This window comes from Sciurus carolinensis, chromosome 9 (genome assembly GCF_902686445.1).
Source record: "Sciurus carolinensis chromosome 9, mSciCar1.2, whole genome shotgun sequence".
NCBI lineage: Eukaryota > Metazoa > Chordata > Mammalia > Rodentia > Sciuridae > Sciurus > Sciurus carolinensis.
In genome coordinates this window covers 84,418,980-84,436,275 of record NC_062221.1, presented here as the reverse complement: position 1 = coordinate 84,436,275, position 17,296 = coordinate 84,418,980, and the positions used below count along the sequence as shown (strand labels likewise).

Below are 17,296 nucleotides of genomic sequence, written 5' to 3'. Positions count from 1 at the left end.
AATGAGCAAACATATATTTTGCTTTGACTTTTAATTTTATCATATTAAAAAATATATGTTTTAAGCTGACTAGTTTCACAATGATCTTTTTTCCTTCTGTAAGTAGTAAGGCATCTACTTCACATATGGTTAAAAATATCTATGCTGCTGATAAAATGCATGTTAATGTTTTGAAAACACAAAGAATTGTCAAAAAGAATCACCCATAATTCTGCTACCCATTTACAACTAATGTTAATGTATTATTTTTTTCTTTACATATTTTATTTTACATAGTTAAGGTCATAATAACTTAGAATTTAGAATTTTTTTCTCAGGTAATTTTATAACAGCGTAAGTTATTATTCCCATGTCGCTCATGTTTCTTCACAACTAACTTTTAATGGCTACATATTCTCTTTCAATATTAAATACTAAGGATATAATTACATAGAGCAGATAAGAATATCCTAATTTAGTGTTTTTTTAGCATTTAATATTAAAGTAATTCAGCAATTAACAGCTTTGTAGCAGATACTAACCTACTGAAGCTGAAATACAGAATACATTATCTATTGATTTAAAAAATTACCTAAAAACTTAAATTGGTTCATACCAGCAACATACTATGTAAATTTTTTTTACATTTCAGTTTCAGATTACATGCATATTTCTAGAATGCTAGGGTCAATTCATTTCCAGTTCTGAGCATTATCTTGTGAAAAAGCTCTTTTATAGCTATCATCTTACTATTGTAGAGACTTGACCATTTAACCTCACACCAGCAATAGAATGTTAAGCATGGAAAAAGGTACAGATGCTGTCAAATAACTTAAAATAATATTGGTTATATAAAAGCATTAAAAAAAATTCCTGGGCTAGGCATGGTGGCACATGCCTATAATCCCAGCAACTCAGGAGGTTGAGGCACAAGGAGCAAGGACAGTCTCAGCAACTCAACTTCATGAGACCCTGTGTCAAAATAAAAATTAAAAAAGGTTGCTGGTGTAGCTCAGTGGTGGAGTATCCCTAGTTCCAACAACAAAAAGAAAACTCTGTAGGGTAGAATTCATCTTAATTTAAAAGCATAAGGGAGTTCTTTAGAAATGAATTTTGTTCCTATGAAGCAGAATAATTTATGCATTAATCCTAAAGTCTATTATTCTGTTCTAATCCTTTGATAGTCATGATCTATTCAAGATCACGAATGATTGTTAACAAAACATTGACTCATTTAACTAGTGGTATGTACTTTTACAGTTTAAGAACCTTTGCTAAAATTCACTAGAGAACATGAACACTAAATTAAAGGTTCAAACGACCAATATTTGGCACTGTATTTAAAAGCCTTTTTTCTCTAGAAACAATGAAACAAAATGCATTCCAGAAAATGGAAGTCTGGAGGAATTAAGGAAAGGAACACAAACGTGAAAAGTAAACACAAATTTCAGCAACACACATACCACGAATTCTTCATCCACTTTATTCAATGTTAATTCTGCATCATCTTCTGGAACAGTTTCTTCTTCTAATTCTTCCATAGGGTATGATGGCCTAAAACAACAAGGCTTAATATGAGAGTTTTAAAAAAAATTTTTTAGTATCACAAAAAATATAATAGAAATATTAAAGATTCCCTCCACTTCAGATCTTGTCCTCTTTGCCCTGCTTCCGTGATTACTGTTAAATGTTTCATGTACCCTCCTAAAATTTCAAAAAGCAAAAATGTGTATCTCCAAATTTAAGGAAAACATTTATAAAAATTATGAAATTAGGCATAGTGTTATCCCATCTATATTCCTTACTTATCAAAACACATATTTAGTTACACACACATCTCTTATTTATTTTTATACACTTGCACTATATTCCACTGAACAGCAATACTACAAATTGGCAATGACTGAATATTAAGCTTATTTCTAGTTTTTAACTAGACAATATTGTAAAAATCATCATTGTACACTTATCATTATTTATGCCATTTAGGATAAATTTATACAAGTGGAATTGCTAGATCAACAACTTTATACACGTTATTATTTTGCTCGATATTGCCAAATTTGGTTTCCCAAATGTTATCATAATTTACACTTTCAACAACAGAGAAGGACTCTATCTCTATTTCCATACATTTACCAATATAAATATTTAATTTTTAATCTTTAAATCTTAAAAGTATGCTTATTAATCAACCAAGTGAAAAAAAATCTCATTTTTTAAAATTGTATTTCTTTGGCATGAGAGTGGTAGAACATCTTATTTCTTTTTCAATGAAATACTTATTTATACTCTTTGCCCTTTGGATTTTGAAAAGAACACTAATGCTTTGCCTGACTTGTGTCAGAAATATCCTCCCTAGTATATTACTTGCAATCTTGGCTACTGCAACAAGACTATAACAGTTCTGACTAGATTAATTTGGCAACCTTTTCTCGCAGATCCTAGATTTTACATCATTCATATAAGGTTTTCCCTCACACCACATCTCCTATGTACTTGTAGTCTTTTAGTATTTCTGGAGTTTTATTTTTCACATTTACCTTTTTGATCAATCTGAATTTTGTTTTTATATAGGTGATGAGTTTTATTCTTATTTCCAATGTCTAATTAATGGCCCTAACACTAAGCATTGAACAATCATTTCAATATTTAAAACAACCAAATAAGTATTTGGGTTTATTTATGGCAACTTATGAAAAATCCACACCTCAAACAAGTTAACAAAATACAAAATCATTCAAATTAAGGAAAGAAAGTACTGTGAACCAAATCAATCTTCTTAAAGAATAAATTTCCTAGTTTTTCATTATTAGAACTAGGTAATATCTTAAAAGCAATGAATGCTGTAGAATTTGGTTGGCATAGTTAGATAAAGAAATAGTCATCTGTAAATATTTGACTTCTATGTAAAATACTTATTACATAGCTTTTATATTCTCTAATGTTTATTAATTTTCCCACTTTCTTCTCTATATTCCCCATGTATATACTTATATACAGTCCCTATAAATTGGTTGAGGCACAATGCCTAGGCCAGGAATAAGATGTACCTAGAAATAAAGGAAGTATAAAATCAAATAGCCAAATAGTAGTTGAGATACTAAAGTTTCTGTGAAGTTCAAATACATTGGACTATAGATTAATAACTTTTAAAAAATGCCAAACCAAGCAGCACATCACATAACTTCCCTTTTCTTGAAATCTAATAAAACAGTATTATATCATGTAGACATTCTCTATATTGCACTAAGTAGAAATGCTCAGGTTGAAGCAAATGAAATTGCCATATTTTAGTTTAAAGACAGATGAAGATTGGTTATTTCACAGGATTCAACCTAATAATAACCTAAATCAAAGACTGTAAAGAACTTATTAAGGGGAAGTAGATTATTTACATGAGAGACTATAATTGAATATAGATTAAAATGTTAAGAGGAAATAACATATACCTCTTTCTACATAAGTTAATTTTAATTCAAAAACCACTGCTTGCTCATGTTTTAAGAGTCATCCACATTCTAAACTATCAATAATCCTAATCTTCTAATTTAACCTACATAAAGTGATAGTTTCTAGGTTTATTTTTTCTTCTATATGCTCAACATTAAATGGGCATCTTTGGTATACCAAGGGTTATGTTAATTGCTACAGAGTACTATGAAGATTATAGGATTTCTAAGCAAGAAAGCCAGAATTATACATAAATCATTTTATTATTTGTTTGTTTACTTTGGTAGTGCTAGAGAGCCAACTGCTCTACCACCGAGCTACATCCCAGTCCCTCAATACATTATTTTAATACCACAGGATAAATTCAATATAATCATAGAAATATAAACAAAGTACTTTCAGGTCATAGAAAGAAACAATGAACAATGCCTAGGAGAGTGTCAGGTGACTTCTTCAGTATTATACTTGCCCTGTCACTAAGCAAAGGTGGAAAATACCTGTTAAAGAACTATTTTAACTGGGATTAATTCCCATTTTTTCCTTAAACTTGTAGTTGTTACCTCCATGCATGTTCCATGAATGTGTGTAAAATAAAATATGCAGAGCCTTTTTTAAAAATTTCAAAATTAACAAAGATAGACAGTTAAACTTTAATAATTACATTTGAATAGGGAAGGGGCACAATATTATTTAATGTTACTTTGGAAATGGTTTTGAAGATAGGCATTCCAATCTGTCTATACTGACTTTTCTTAATCACCTGTGGCATTTTCAGTTAAAAACAGTCAATTCTTATCAGATCAATTAAATAGCTCTGTACCTTCAGAGGAGATGCTAAGCTCATAAAATTGCTATTGTCAGGTTGAGTAATAGTTACCTTTTCCAGGTGAAACCAATATATTTTAATGCCTCTTCAGCTAAACAATCAAGAACATAACATACATGTTCTCCATAACCTGACTTTAATTTTGAAGGGGGAAAATCTGCAGTTCTCCCCTGAAAAACAAAAGATAAACAGGCTATTATTAGGTCTATTCTAAATGTTGCAATATTTTAAGCACATTAACTGCTGAATACATATGTCACTTTTCTGTTTCCCTGATTTTAAAAAACTTATTACATTGTGTCTTAGAAAGTCATTCAAAAAAAAAAATAAATAAATAAAGGAAAATAAAAACTTTATTGTTAAAAGTATCAAATTAAAAGGCAATTTTATCACAGTAATATAACAAATCATTGATTTTGTTGGGTTAAAGAAAATTAGCAAAACTACTAGCCTGGTAACATATTGTTTAAACAAAGATGTGAAGAACAGAATGATTCGCTTGTCAAAAACTGTTAACATGTGTTCCAGAAATGTCTTACTGCTTGTCTCCAGGAAAAGTCATAAATGAAGAGTATAACTGCTATTGTGGTCCATTAAATCAAAGTTCCCTTTCAAAATATGAAGTGTTTCAACTTTGTAGTTCTTTTTTTTATCTTTAATCATTCTTTTAGAGGAAGAACTAATCACCCATAAATTTACCATGAAAAAATATTACTTTTGGCTCTAAAGAGAAATTTATCAAGAAAAATATTATTATTTTGGGCTATAAAGATTATATGCTAAATATTGCCAGAAATGGCATTAATGTTATAATATCAATCATTCTGAAGAGGTTTACCTAGAAACAAATTTAGAGATAATTATGTGTGTGTGTGTACGCCTCCACAGAGGAGTCATTCAAAAGGCTAGCATGTGTTATTGAATTACCAATATTAAAATTCATAACTTGAGTCTATTCAAATAGAACAGACTGTTTATACTTACAAAGGACCGAAGCTCAGATAATATGTTAGATATTGTTGCATTAGGGTCATCATATTCCTGAGGTTGCTCAAAGGGATGTCCTGCTTTGTTAATCAGCCAAGCAGCAAGAGTAGAAAACATGTAGAACTGTTCACCAGGGTTGGTAGGCAGAGCAAAATAGTGTCTGTTTAAAACAAGGCAGGAGGGGGAAATAATGCAAGTAAGTCTATAATAACTAATGGGGCCATGTCCCAAATTGCCAAAGAACCCACGCTGCCCCCGGCCTTCAAATCAAGACACTGCTAATTCCTTCTTTTGTTTCCAGTAATCCACAGCACTCACATTAAAGTTCTGAACCAGCAGAATTAGGTCATTTGCTACTCTACACAAAATATTAGATCAAAGACTTTATATGCAGGGAATGTAGTGCATGTTATAAAACAATGCATGTGAAACTTTTGCCAAAATCATTTAAATGATAAATAATTAATAAGTGAGTACCCCCGAAAATGATAATTTGAAATTATGAGAATATGTTTTTAAAAGACCTTGAATATTATTCACTATGCATTTTTACTGTTTCTAACTTATTGGGTATGTTAAGCTGTTTTTTATCTTAGTTGCATATTCAAATCAACTGAGGAGTCTATAAAAATACTGCTACTTGGCCAAACATTGCTAATTTACTCATCAAATTATTAAATCATAATTTATAGGAGTGGAAAACCAGTATAGGTATATTTCAAAAGCTTCCTAGAGGTTCTAGGATGCAGACAAGATTAAGAAACCTCTATCATATCCCCAGTCTAACAAACAATTGTTGACTTTGACTTTTGCTCAATCCCCAACTCTACTAGAAAAAGTTCTTGGGGATCAGTATTATTTATACCAAAAAAGGGAGATATAAAACTTATTAGCAACAATACTCATGTCAGTTTGATCAAAGATCTTATTTTGCTTTTTTTCCATATAGCTATCATTATTACATGTATTTACAGTTATTATAACCATTTTCTTAAGAATCAATGGTTAACACTCCTTCATGTTTCCCATACTTTCTCCTTCAGAATAAGTGTAAATTCTCTGGGAGATAACAGAAAGCTAGGAAGGCAAAAAAGCTGTGAAGTCCTTCAGGTATATGCTTACAATCCTTTCAAAGCATCTATTCACCTTTTCTTTATCAACTGGTACTCTCCAGGGCAGAAGAATAGATATTGATAGTATTGCACTTAGGACAGTAAGTTCCCAAACATTACTGTGCATCAAAATCATCTTGAAGGCTTACTACAACACAGACTGCTGGCCTGGCTCCTAGAATTTCTAAAAAAACAGATGTGATAAAAGGCCAGAGGAATTTCATTTCTAAATTCCCAGGGGATGCTGACAGTGCTGATCTGGGTGATCATACCTTGAGAACCACTGGAGTAGGCTGTATCCACATAAATCCAATGTACAAAGTATCATGCTAAATCCATAAGGAAATACTGGAGAGATGATATCAACAGAACCTTAAAGCCATTTTCTTTTAGTTTGACATTTAGAACAAATAATACATTTTTATTAACCTGGAAAATGTTGGTTGTCTACATTATTAGGACAAGTCAATTTAAATAATAATTCCTAAACTACTATTTCTATCATAGATCTAGCTGAACTTTTTCCTCTTATTCTTTTCCTATTATGGCCTAACTTAGCAACACGGACAGTTTACATAAAGCTTACATAGCTTTTCAAGTTATTGGAAAAGCGAAGAATGAAATCAAAACTGTCAAGAAAAAATATTTGAGCCCACCTGCAAACATTAAGAGAAAGTACTAGATTCTTAACTGTCCCTTACAGAATAAAATAAATGTAAGCATTAAAGTGAAGAGAAAGCAATAAAACATTAGATCTATCATTAGGCAAATGATTAGAGGAGAAAGTGCTAGCTGTCCATTACCCTCAGCAACAAAAGACTCTGCCTTCAGGATATTATGAACTTTTTGCACAACAAGCTTTAAGTTCCACGATGAGAGAACAATACCTACAGTTGTCATTTCATTTGTCTTGTCCACTTCTCAATTATTGCAAAGGCAGAAATCTTTTAAACCATAGCAATTAGTCAACAAGTTTACTAACTACATATAAAGTGCTACCCAGCAAGGTCCTAGATACCAGGGTTGCCAGTTACTCAGATAAGTTGTAGTAAAGGAAAACAAAAACTAGAAATTATCTAACTGATAATGGGATTCATCTCCAGAAGTGAGATTATGGATTATGTATTTTTCTACACATTTTATTGTGTTCTGTGATTTCTACAGTGGATATTTTTAATAACTTTATAAGCTTGTGTGGAGGTGCGTCTGTGTTTTAAAGAATGGGCGGGTTGTCTCCCAGTCTTCTGCCGTTCCACAACTTGTTTACTTTCTCTAGGAAATTACCGAGTCTGAGCGCGGTGACAGTGAGCTCCAGGGCTCCCCGTGCTGAGTTTCGGATGAAGTGCCCTTCCCTGGCTACGAAGATGGAGGCAAGATTTGCTAATCAGTGGCCGGCGTTCCCAGCAAGCCCCAGGAGGGCATCTCCCCAGGGCCTGGCCAACTCGGGGACGAGGGGACCCACCTGGACGGGGGCTTTAGGTTGCTCTTCCGGAGGAGTTCCTCCTCGTAACGAAGCAGCTTCAGCTTCTCCACCAAGTCTTCCATCACCACGAACATGTGGTAGGCCGCTCCGGGCCCGCGCTCTACCGTCCCCTCCCCGGCCCCTTCGCCGCGAGACCTAGACACCCCATCTTCCAAACCCGACGGCGTGACCACAGCTGCAGCGGCAGCCATTGTAGAGAGAACAGAAAGTGCCCGGCGAGGGCTCTGGCCCACACACCTCTGCGGCCTATGCCGCCAGCGCGGCAGCAGCCAGGACCGCCGCGACCGGTTACCAGGCGACCACTTGGTAACCGGTCACCCGGGCAACTAGACCCCGCCTCCTTTCCGCCCTCCACTTTCCTTCAAAATTTTGTCCAATCAGGATGCGCTTCCTGAGTGACGTTGCCTTGCACCCACCCCCTGCTTGGAGGAGGCCCCGCCCCTGTGGAGGCGTGGCGCCCTGCGCCCCGCGCAGTGACTACTCAGGCGACTTAAAGGCATAGAGTGGCCGCTGTAGGTTGTGTGCTTGCCTGGTACTTGGAAGGCGTGAGGTTTACTGGACCTGGTGGTTGTGGGCAGCCGAACGGGCATCTGGGTCACCTGATAGCAGTTGAAAAGATTGAACGGGGGCAAAGATGAGCACCGAATCCTTTTTTTTTTTATTTTCTCAAAATTGGAAGTTTTCATAGTTGTAGGACAGTCGATATCCTTAGTTTCACTTTACGTCAGGAACTTTCCAACGAGTGTTTGGTGGTTATTTTTTTTTAAACGTTCGTTAGGTAGTGCTGTATTTAACGGTATAGTATAAAACTTGAAGTATTACAGTGCCCTGCTATTACCTCAGTTCTAGGAAAATGATAGAGGATGGAGAAGAAGACAGGATGAAGCACTGGGAAAAGGTTTGTTCTGCTTCAGAAACAAAATTACTAAGCGCACATCTTGGTGCTTAATTTGTTTCAAGTCCATTGCAGGTTGTATAAATATTTTGGGTGCCTTCTTAAATCCAGCAAAATAGAGACTATCTAGAAAGGTATTTCCTTGTGTTATAACTCGAAGTGTGGCTAGAGACAGGATTTTACTACTGTATTCTGCAGCTGTTGACCTAGAGAACGCAACAAAGGGACATAACAGTTCACAGATGGAACCAGCTTTACAGTTATCAAAAAACTTGTGTATCAAGAAATTTTCCTAACAACTACATAAAAAATGAGGTAAGTGGTAGATGCTGTTTCCTGGAGGAAAACAATTAAGGCAAGAAGTAGTACATGTATTTGTGTTTATAATGTGATTTTTTAAGAGGTCTCTAATCTCTTGTTCTGCTACTAAAGGATATAGAAGCACCCACTTCTTGACATGACTGAAAATTGAAATACAGCTAATCTATTTGTTTTTGTTAGAAAAATGAGAAGAGCACTCAATCAGTCTAGAACTGATGAGTTTCTGATACCAATAAAGATATCAAAGTGAGAAAAGGCAAATACCATTTTCTAGCCATCAAATAAGGCCACAGAATTACTGATTTATATAGAAAACAACCTAAAAGGGGAAACCCACTGAGAATTGCTGTTAAAATAAATAACATTGTTTGCCTACTACAAATAATTAGCCAGTTGCTTTTAGCAGAAATGCGTGGGAAAACTGAGTTTGACTCAACTCCACTGCTAAGTTGTTCTTTTCAATTCTAAGCCCTCTTAGAATAGTATCTCCCACACACATCTATATACCCCAACCACCACATGTAGAGATCAAGGGTATTGCTACATCTGCCTCTGTACAAAATACATGTATAGCTTTTTAGGATTAAAAAAAAAGTTCTATTTATGTTTTGGGTACTTGATTAACCAACAAGCAACCTGTGGCTTTTTAAATAATTCTTAAAGGGCTCTCAGACTATAGAGATGAATTGTTATACACAGGGAGGTAGATGTTCATGCAGGGCATGCTGCTTACATAAGACATTCTGACATTTTGAGAAAGTTATGTAACAGTGGTGAAATAGTAAAACATTGCTTTCTGGCTGACAAGAAACCCTCCAACAATGAGTGTATTTTGACTTGGGAGGAAATAAAACCTCTCCCAGAACCTAGCCATTTCTTTCCCAGGTACACTACTGACTCATCCTTGCTTGGAAGCAATGTAAGTAATTATTTCCCCCTGTAAGTGTGAAGAAGAAGAAAAGATTACAAAGTGTCCCTAGTAACTTTGGCACAAAAAGAATAAAAGAAAAAAGGTCAATTGTTCGACACTGCATGTTTTCCCACAGGAAAAAATAAATTGGAAAGAACACAGAAATGTCATTCATTTTTTTAAGGTCTAGGCATAATTTTGCTGATCCTTATTTAACCATAATAGTTGCTAACACATTATAAGGTCATTTCCTTAGTGGAAGTAGTTTCCTTCATGTGTGAGAATGCACATACAAATCCTCTTCTCAGTCACTTGGAAGCTTTGTAGTACCCTTGTCACAGTGTTTTTTACAGGACCAGCTCATTGGTTGACTAAGGAGTTACAGCTTGAAGAGAATGGAATGTAAGTTTAACCCTGGAAATGCTGTATTGACCACTATTTTTAGCTGAGTTTCTGACTATGACTTATTTCTCGCAAACCATCTGTGAAATAATTGAAGGTCATTTTTGAGACTCTTAAGGTCTTTCTGAGAATGAGCTAATTTCTGAAAACTAAACAGAATTCTAATCAAAACTGATTTAAAATAAATGGATTCCCTGAAGGTGTTTAGCAAGGATGGAGAAAGCTGAAAAGGAAGCCTTCTCAGTTCAAGGATGAAGACTTTCTAGATGTGTCTGCTAATATAAGAGCAAGTCTTCCAAGAGGATTGTACAGGCTTAACGAACAAACTACTGTTATGGTTTGAATGTAGTTTGTTCCACCAAAACTCTTATTGAGGCTTGGTTCCTAGTGTGATGGTATTGGAAGGTAGTTTAGTGGGAGATGTTTGGGTCATGGGGCAGGGCCCTCATGAATGTATTAATTCTTTTTTCTTGGAATAGGATCACTGTGGTGGGAGTTTAGTTCACTTTTCTCTCTTCCACATGTGTCCACTTTCCTTCTGCGTTCTGCCATAAGTTTTCACAGCTTGAGGCCCTCACCAGAAGCTGAGCAGATGCCAGTGCCATGATGTTGGACTTCCCAGCCTCCAGAATCATGAGCCCAAATTAACCTCTTTTTAAAATAAATCCTCCAATCTCGGGTGTTTCCTTATAGCAACAGGAAACAGACTGCCTCCTTTGTTTATAAATGGCTTAGTACCACCCATTTGGGATGCTTAAACATAGAATATCTTCAATGAATCTATAAGGGAGAAAATGCTTTTCTTTTAGACTACAGTCTAAATGGACATAAAATACTTTTAGCAGGAGAAAATCATGAAATTTTTATTTGATATTTTTACATGAACTTGGGAGCTTTTATAGGAAAAATAAAGACACAGAGAGGCTGTTAATGTCTGAGTTTATAAACCATTTTTTGTTTGTTTTTTAATACAAAGAACAGAGGGCAGGGATGTAGTATGGTGTTAAAGTGCTTGGCTAGCATGCACCATTCTCTGGGATTGATCCCCAGTACCACAAAAACAAAACATCTTCTAAAAATGGTATATTGTAGAGAAGTGATAAGATAAAGGAAAATGGGTAAAAGTTACTAAGAATGATAAATCGTGGGAAAATAAATTGTGGTTGAAACTAATGGAAAATAAGGACTGTTTAAAAGGTTTGTTTGCACAAACCCCAAACTCAGCATCAACTCCCAGTGTCTAGTGAAAAAAATATTATTTTCTTCCTGGTGCAGGGAAGGCATCTTTCTTCTGGGAAATTTTATGACCAGCTTTTAGGTAGAAAGGGGGAGGTCAGAGAGTCCTTTCTGCATCTGCTATTTCTTAAGTGCCATCAGCTCAAAACAATCAATATGCCACAGCAATATATTCTGTGATGTGTTCTAAACCCCTCAATCTAATGAAGTATCTGCCAAAATTCTGGAAAGAAAAAAAAAAAAAGTCATATTTAAATGTGAGACATTAGAGGGATGCCTTTTAAAGCAAGGTGAAAACATCAACTTTTCACAACTATACTATAGAGCAGAACCAGTGTACTGAGACAGACAATAGGAGCAAGTGTTGCAGAAGAAGAAACTATTGCAGGTGAAGCAATTATGTAAAAACTTCAAAGGAATCTGAGAAGCTGCTAAGACATCTCAGCAGATTTGCCATATATCATAACTAAAGTTACGGGAAACAGGAAAATGAACAATAAACTCAATAACAAATAATATATAGTCCCCAGTAATAAATAAATCCATCACCTTTATGGAGAAATTGTAACTTTACTGAAAGTTATGGAAAAATCCAAATAGAAATACACTTTTTTTGCATAAGTAAATCATTATCTTTGCTCCACTGGTAAATTTGGTGTAACTTTGAGAACATTCCAAGAGGACTGATCCTAAAATTCATATATAACAGTAAATTTTAAAGAAATATGAGGAAGGAATCATGATATTAGATAGAAAAATTCCCAAGGAAATAATGATATCACAGGAAATAGCCTGGAAACAGATGAGAATTTTTATGGAAACTCAATATACAACAGAGTGGGTATTACAAATTAGTGGAGAAAGATGAACGATTCATAAAATGTTACTGAAGCTATGGGGTATCCATATGGACATAAAATTTCATTTCTGATTCCAATCACATAAATTCCAGATGGATTGAAGACATAACTAAGAAATATTTATAATATATTTGAAATAAAACAAAACAGTATCTTTAACCTCAGTACAAGAAGGATTTCTTAAAGAAAATAAATTTGAAAAGAGAAACTCGTCAAAATTTAGGAACCTAGGGAATGGAACCACCATATGACCCAACCTTCTCAGTTCTTGGTATTTATCTAAAGGAACTAAATTCAGCACACTACAGCAGTACAACCACTTCAGTGTTTATAGCAGCAAAATTCACAATAGCTAAACTATGGAATCAGTCCAGATGCCCATCAGTAGAAGAATGGATTAATAAAATGTAGTATATATACACAATGGAATTTTACTCAGCTATAAAGAAGAATGAAATTATGACATTTGCCAGTAAATGGATGGAACTAGAAAATGTCATACTAAGTGAAATAAGTCAGACTCAGAAAATCAAGGATCAAATGTTTTCTCTCATGTGGAAGCTAGAGCAAAATAAGGGAGAAGAGGTGGGGCAGGGTCGGGGTGAAGGAGGTAATCAGTTAACATAAAGATACAGGGAAGATCAGTGGAATCCAAGAAGGAGATGCAGAGAGAGGGAGGAGGGATAAGAAAGGGGAAGAAATATGAAATGAATTCAACAAAATCATGTTATGTGCACATATAAATATACTACAGGTAATTTCACTCTTATGCATATGTAGAAAATACCAATCAAAACTGAATAAATGAGCAAAAGGAAGAGCAGTAGATAGAGGAAGAAGAATAGGGGCAGAGAGGAAGGTGCCGGTGGTGGTGGGGAGAATAGGGACTGAAATGGAGTAAATCAAATTCCATGCTTGTACAATTTTGTCAGAATGAACCCAATTACTATGAATAACTATAATGCTCTAATAAAAATATTTAAAAGATTTTTAGAGCCTAGGTACAAAATAGGACTATATAATAAGCAGTGAAGAAAAGATATTTGTGACCCATATAATATCAGTTGATGAGTCTATAGGATACACAGATCATGGTCAAAGTCTCTGTGCCATGCTATAAGATTTTAGTTATGTTCTTCTAACTCAGGATTTCTTGGACTCAACACCACTGACATTTTAGGTTGGATAGTTCCTTGTTTTGTGTGTGTGTGTGTGTGTGTATGTGTGTGTGCGTATGGAAAGCTGTTCTGTGCATTGTAGATGTTTAACCACTTCCCTTTCCTCTATTCATTAAATGCTAGTAGCATCCACCCCTAGTTGTGGCAACCAAAATATCTCCAGATGTTGCCAAATAGACCCAGGCAGCAAAATCACCTATGGTTGAGAGCCACTGCTCTAAACGCACGGATTGAGATTGCAAATGACTTTAAAAGGACCAGGTATGTAAAGGTAAATGAGTGCCCTGTGCGTAAGGATCTAGAAAACCATCTCAAGGAGAGGATATTTTTGCCATGCAGGAATGCAGCCCAATGTTGCCATGTGTTCTTATCTTTTAAGAATGTGAAACTGGAATTGTGTGTCAATGTGAGATACTAATCCTTTCATGAGTGACCTTTCTGCTCAGAAAATATGTCAGGGGTTACTATAGTTGTTAGAGATAATTGATTTGTTAGTGTATTAAAGTTTAAAGTTGAAAAGTCTCATTCTTAACTTTCTAGTTTGATGTTCAAACCTTATACAATTTATAAATGTAAATTTATTAATAGTGGAGTTTAAGGGGGAGGATCTACAACTTAAATTCCTTCACAGGTTTTAAATTGTTCATAAACTTGCTATACTTGTTTTAATGTATGGAATGGCAATCCATTCCAAATGCAGATAAATCTTACAAATCTTACAAATCCATTCCAAATGCAGATAAATCTTACAAAAAAAATCTTTACTTCTCTAAAAGTAAAGAGAAGTTGTGGATGGAAATAAATTTTATTAAATGTCCAATACACAAACATAGTTTTCAATATAAAACAAAAGCTTAATAAGTTACTCAATTACTGCCACAGTTTGAATGTGTCCCCCAAAAACATGTGTTGGAAACTCAATCCCCAATGCAGTAGTGTTGGGAGGTGGGGCCAAATGAGAGGTGTTTAGATCATGAGGGCTCCTTCCTCATGAATGGACTAATGCTAATAATAAAAGGTCTTGAAGCTGTCAGTTCCATCTCTGGATCTCAAGTACCTTTCTGCCTTCCATCATGGGATTATACAATATAAAGTTCTGTCCAGATGTGAGTCACTTGATCTTGGACTTCGCAACCTCCATAACTGTAATAAATAAATCTGTTTTTAAAAATATATTACTCAGACTCTGTTCCTCTTTTATTCTGTTAGCACAAATAGACTGAAATAATTTTACACATTATAAACTAGCATCACAAATCAGTCTGTTTCTCTCATAGGTCAAAATTTCAAACATTAGATACTTAAGTTTTAAATATGCACAAGTTTTTCTTTCCCATTGTTTTAGTCAGCTTTTTTTCACTGCTGTGACTAAAAGATCTGACCAGGATAATTTTAGGAGGAAAGGTTTATTTGAGGGCTCACAGTTTCAGCGGTCCATAGAAGGCTGGCTCCATTCCTCAGTTCTTGAGGTGAGGCTGAACATCATGGTGGAGGAGTGTGGCAGAGGAAAGCAGTTCACATCATCAGGAAGCAGAGAGAGGGTCTCCAATCAACAGATATAAATGTATACCCAAAGCCACGGCCCAGTTCCCACCTCCTCCAACCACACCCTACCACTTCAGTTACCACTCAGTTAATCCCCTATCAGGGGATTAAATAACTGATTGGATTATGACTCTTACGACCCAATCATTTATCCTCTGAACCTTCTTTCATTGTCTCACACATGAGCTTTTGGGGGATATCTCATATCCAAGTCATAACAAACATGATTTTTAAAACTATGGGTTTAAATATTATCAGTATTATGTGTTACAACTTTTGAGGATTACCATACAATTAACCTGGGAAACAATCGGCATCCTAAACTAAGCCTATGAAGTTTCCCATCCAATGTACCAAGAGATTCCTGGGCTGGATGTACAAGAGATTCTTCCTCCAAACACCAGTGGGACACACTAAATTACTAATAGTAATCTGCTATTACTAACTCCAGAGCTTAGAAAAGGAAGGGTTTTGTTACCTGTTCTCTCAGGCTTACTTCATTCTTTCACTGTTACCACTAATGGAAGTCTTCTAACTCTGCTAGGATTATATTTAACTCTGTTAGTCAACTTTGGCTCTCAAGGGTCACAAATACCATCCTGTCATAATGCATATATCTCAAAGCTTTGACAGGATTTGTGGTCTCATTTTCTTGGGGAGAAATGAAGTATATATGTGAGCTGACTTGAGTTTCAGACCCTTTGTAGGTGATGGGAATGATTATTGAAGGAATCCAAGTAGGAACATGTATTGGGGAGAAAGGGATAGGATAGATGATTTTTAAATTTGCATATTAGTATTTTAGCAATAATTTACAGAAGGAGTTTTAGGAGGGTGCAAATTGCCTCTGAAGACAATTTGGTTAGGTGAAAGATGCTTCTAAACCTAGATGGGTGGCAATTTAAATGGCAAAAAAGGGATAGTTAACAAATTAGGAAGTAGTTTCTATAGGATTCAGTAGCTGGCACCATGAATTTTTCTAGAACATGAATGGCACTACAAAGTTGCCCCATTTGGAGACAAGAAAGCTGGCTTTCATGCCCTGGTCTCATGGGGAGTTGGGAGCTTCCCCAGACATCTATGGGTGAGGTGACTCCTATTGACCAAAGATAATTTTCTGGAGAAGAATGCAGCTGTGAATGTACAATACTCATAACAGCTGTGGGGTACATCTAGCCTGGTAAAAGATGAATCTTAACAGGTTTCAGCAATTTTTACTACAATAGTTGACAATAAAATGCAACTCTTCTGAATTTCCTGATAAGGGTTCTATTTCATCAGATAGGTTAGTAGCACTTTGATTTGATTACACTAACAAGAAGGATTGATCTAATCAGTCAGAGTTTTGAAGGTTAAATAGAAATTGGTGTTTTTTTAAGGGTTAGATTTTAAAAGATTCGATTTGTTTTATAGTCTATGGAAGCATTTTTCCCCTAAGGAAAACTTCAATTTAAGTCAGAGAGTAAACAATAAATGTCATAGGAGAAAGCTTTCTTGGTGGGGTTCCCTAGAGCCTAATAGAAGCAAAATCTGCTCAATGCTACTTCAGGTGGAATTATCACACCTTCATGGTACAGCTCTGCATCTCAATGCACAGCATGTGAGGCTTTCTGATTGCCTGTTTCACAAATGGTTATTGGAACCTTGTTTTGAAGTTTTGGAATCTATTTCCCAGATAGTTAGATGGCAATAAAATGTTGAATCCAAATACCTTATTTTTTATTTCTAGCTCTTTAGTGGAGATGAAGTCTTATCCAATACCTATACATTTTGCTTCATGAATAGAAAAAAATAATAATTCTGCTTTTGTATGTAGTGAAACTTTGACAATGAGAAAATATTTTTTTTTTATTCTGAATGTGGGGTGAGAAAACTCAAATTAATAGACCCAGGAATCACTATCACTATGCTTTTTAAAACCAAAAGAGAATAATTTTCTAAGAAGATTTCTTTTCTCTGTCTGTCTCTCTCTCTCTCTCTTTCTGACACAACAAACATTAGAGTATATATAATGTAAGGAAAAATGTAGCTCAGTTTGGGACCCCCGGTAGTTCCAGCCCCTATGACAGAACTGGTGCTCCGTATGCCGGGTCTCAGTTGCAGCTCAAG

The 17,296-nt window shown here is 35.2% G+C and overlaps 1 protein-coding gene and 1 long non-coding RNA gene across 4 annotated transcripts in view; one reads left to right on the top strand and one right to left on the bottom strand.

Moving 5' to 3' along the window:
- Positions 1–8,153, bottom strand: part of Ift57 (intraflagellar transport 57) — a 63,260-nt gene extending 55,107 nt beyond the window's left edge. The window contains exons 1-4 of the mRNA XM_047564636.1: positions 7,820–8,153; positions 5,243–5,405; positions 4,310–4,428; positions 1,443–1,533 (exon numbers count right to left, since the gene is read on the bottom strand). Coding sequence (XP_047420592.1) covers positions 1,443–1,533; positions 4,310–4,428; positions 5,243–5,405; positions 7,820–8,031 — 585 coding nt within the window. The 5' untranslated portion in view covers positions 8,032–8,153. The remainder of the gene's footprint in view (positions 1–1,442; positions 1,534–4,309; positions 4,429–5,242; positions 5,406–7,819) is intronic.
- A 284-nt stretch (positions 8,154–8,437) lies between these two features.
- LOC124992332 (uncharacterized) overlaps positions 8,438–17,296 on the top strand; it is a 96,146-nt gene continuing 87,287 nt past the window's right edge. For 2 of the 3 annotated variants that reach the window (XR_007110101.1, XR_007110100.1), the window contains exons 1-2: positions 8,438–9,050; positions 10,320–10,368. This is a non-coding gene — a long non-coding RNA (uncharacterized LOC124992332). The remainder of the gene's footprint in view (positions 9,051–10,319; positions 10,369–17,296) is intronic. The other variant, XR_007110102.1, reaches the window with a different exon arrangement.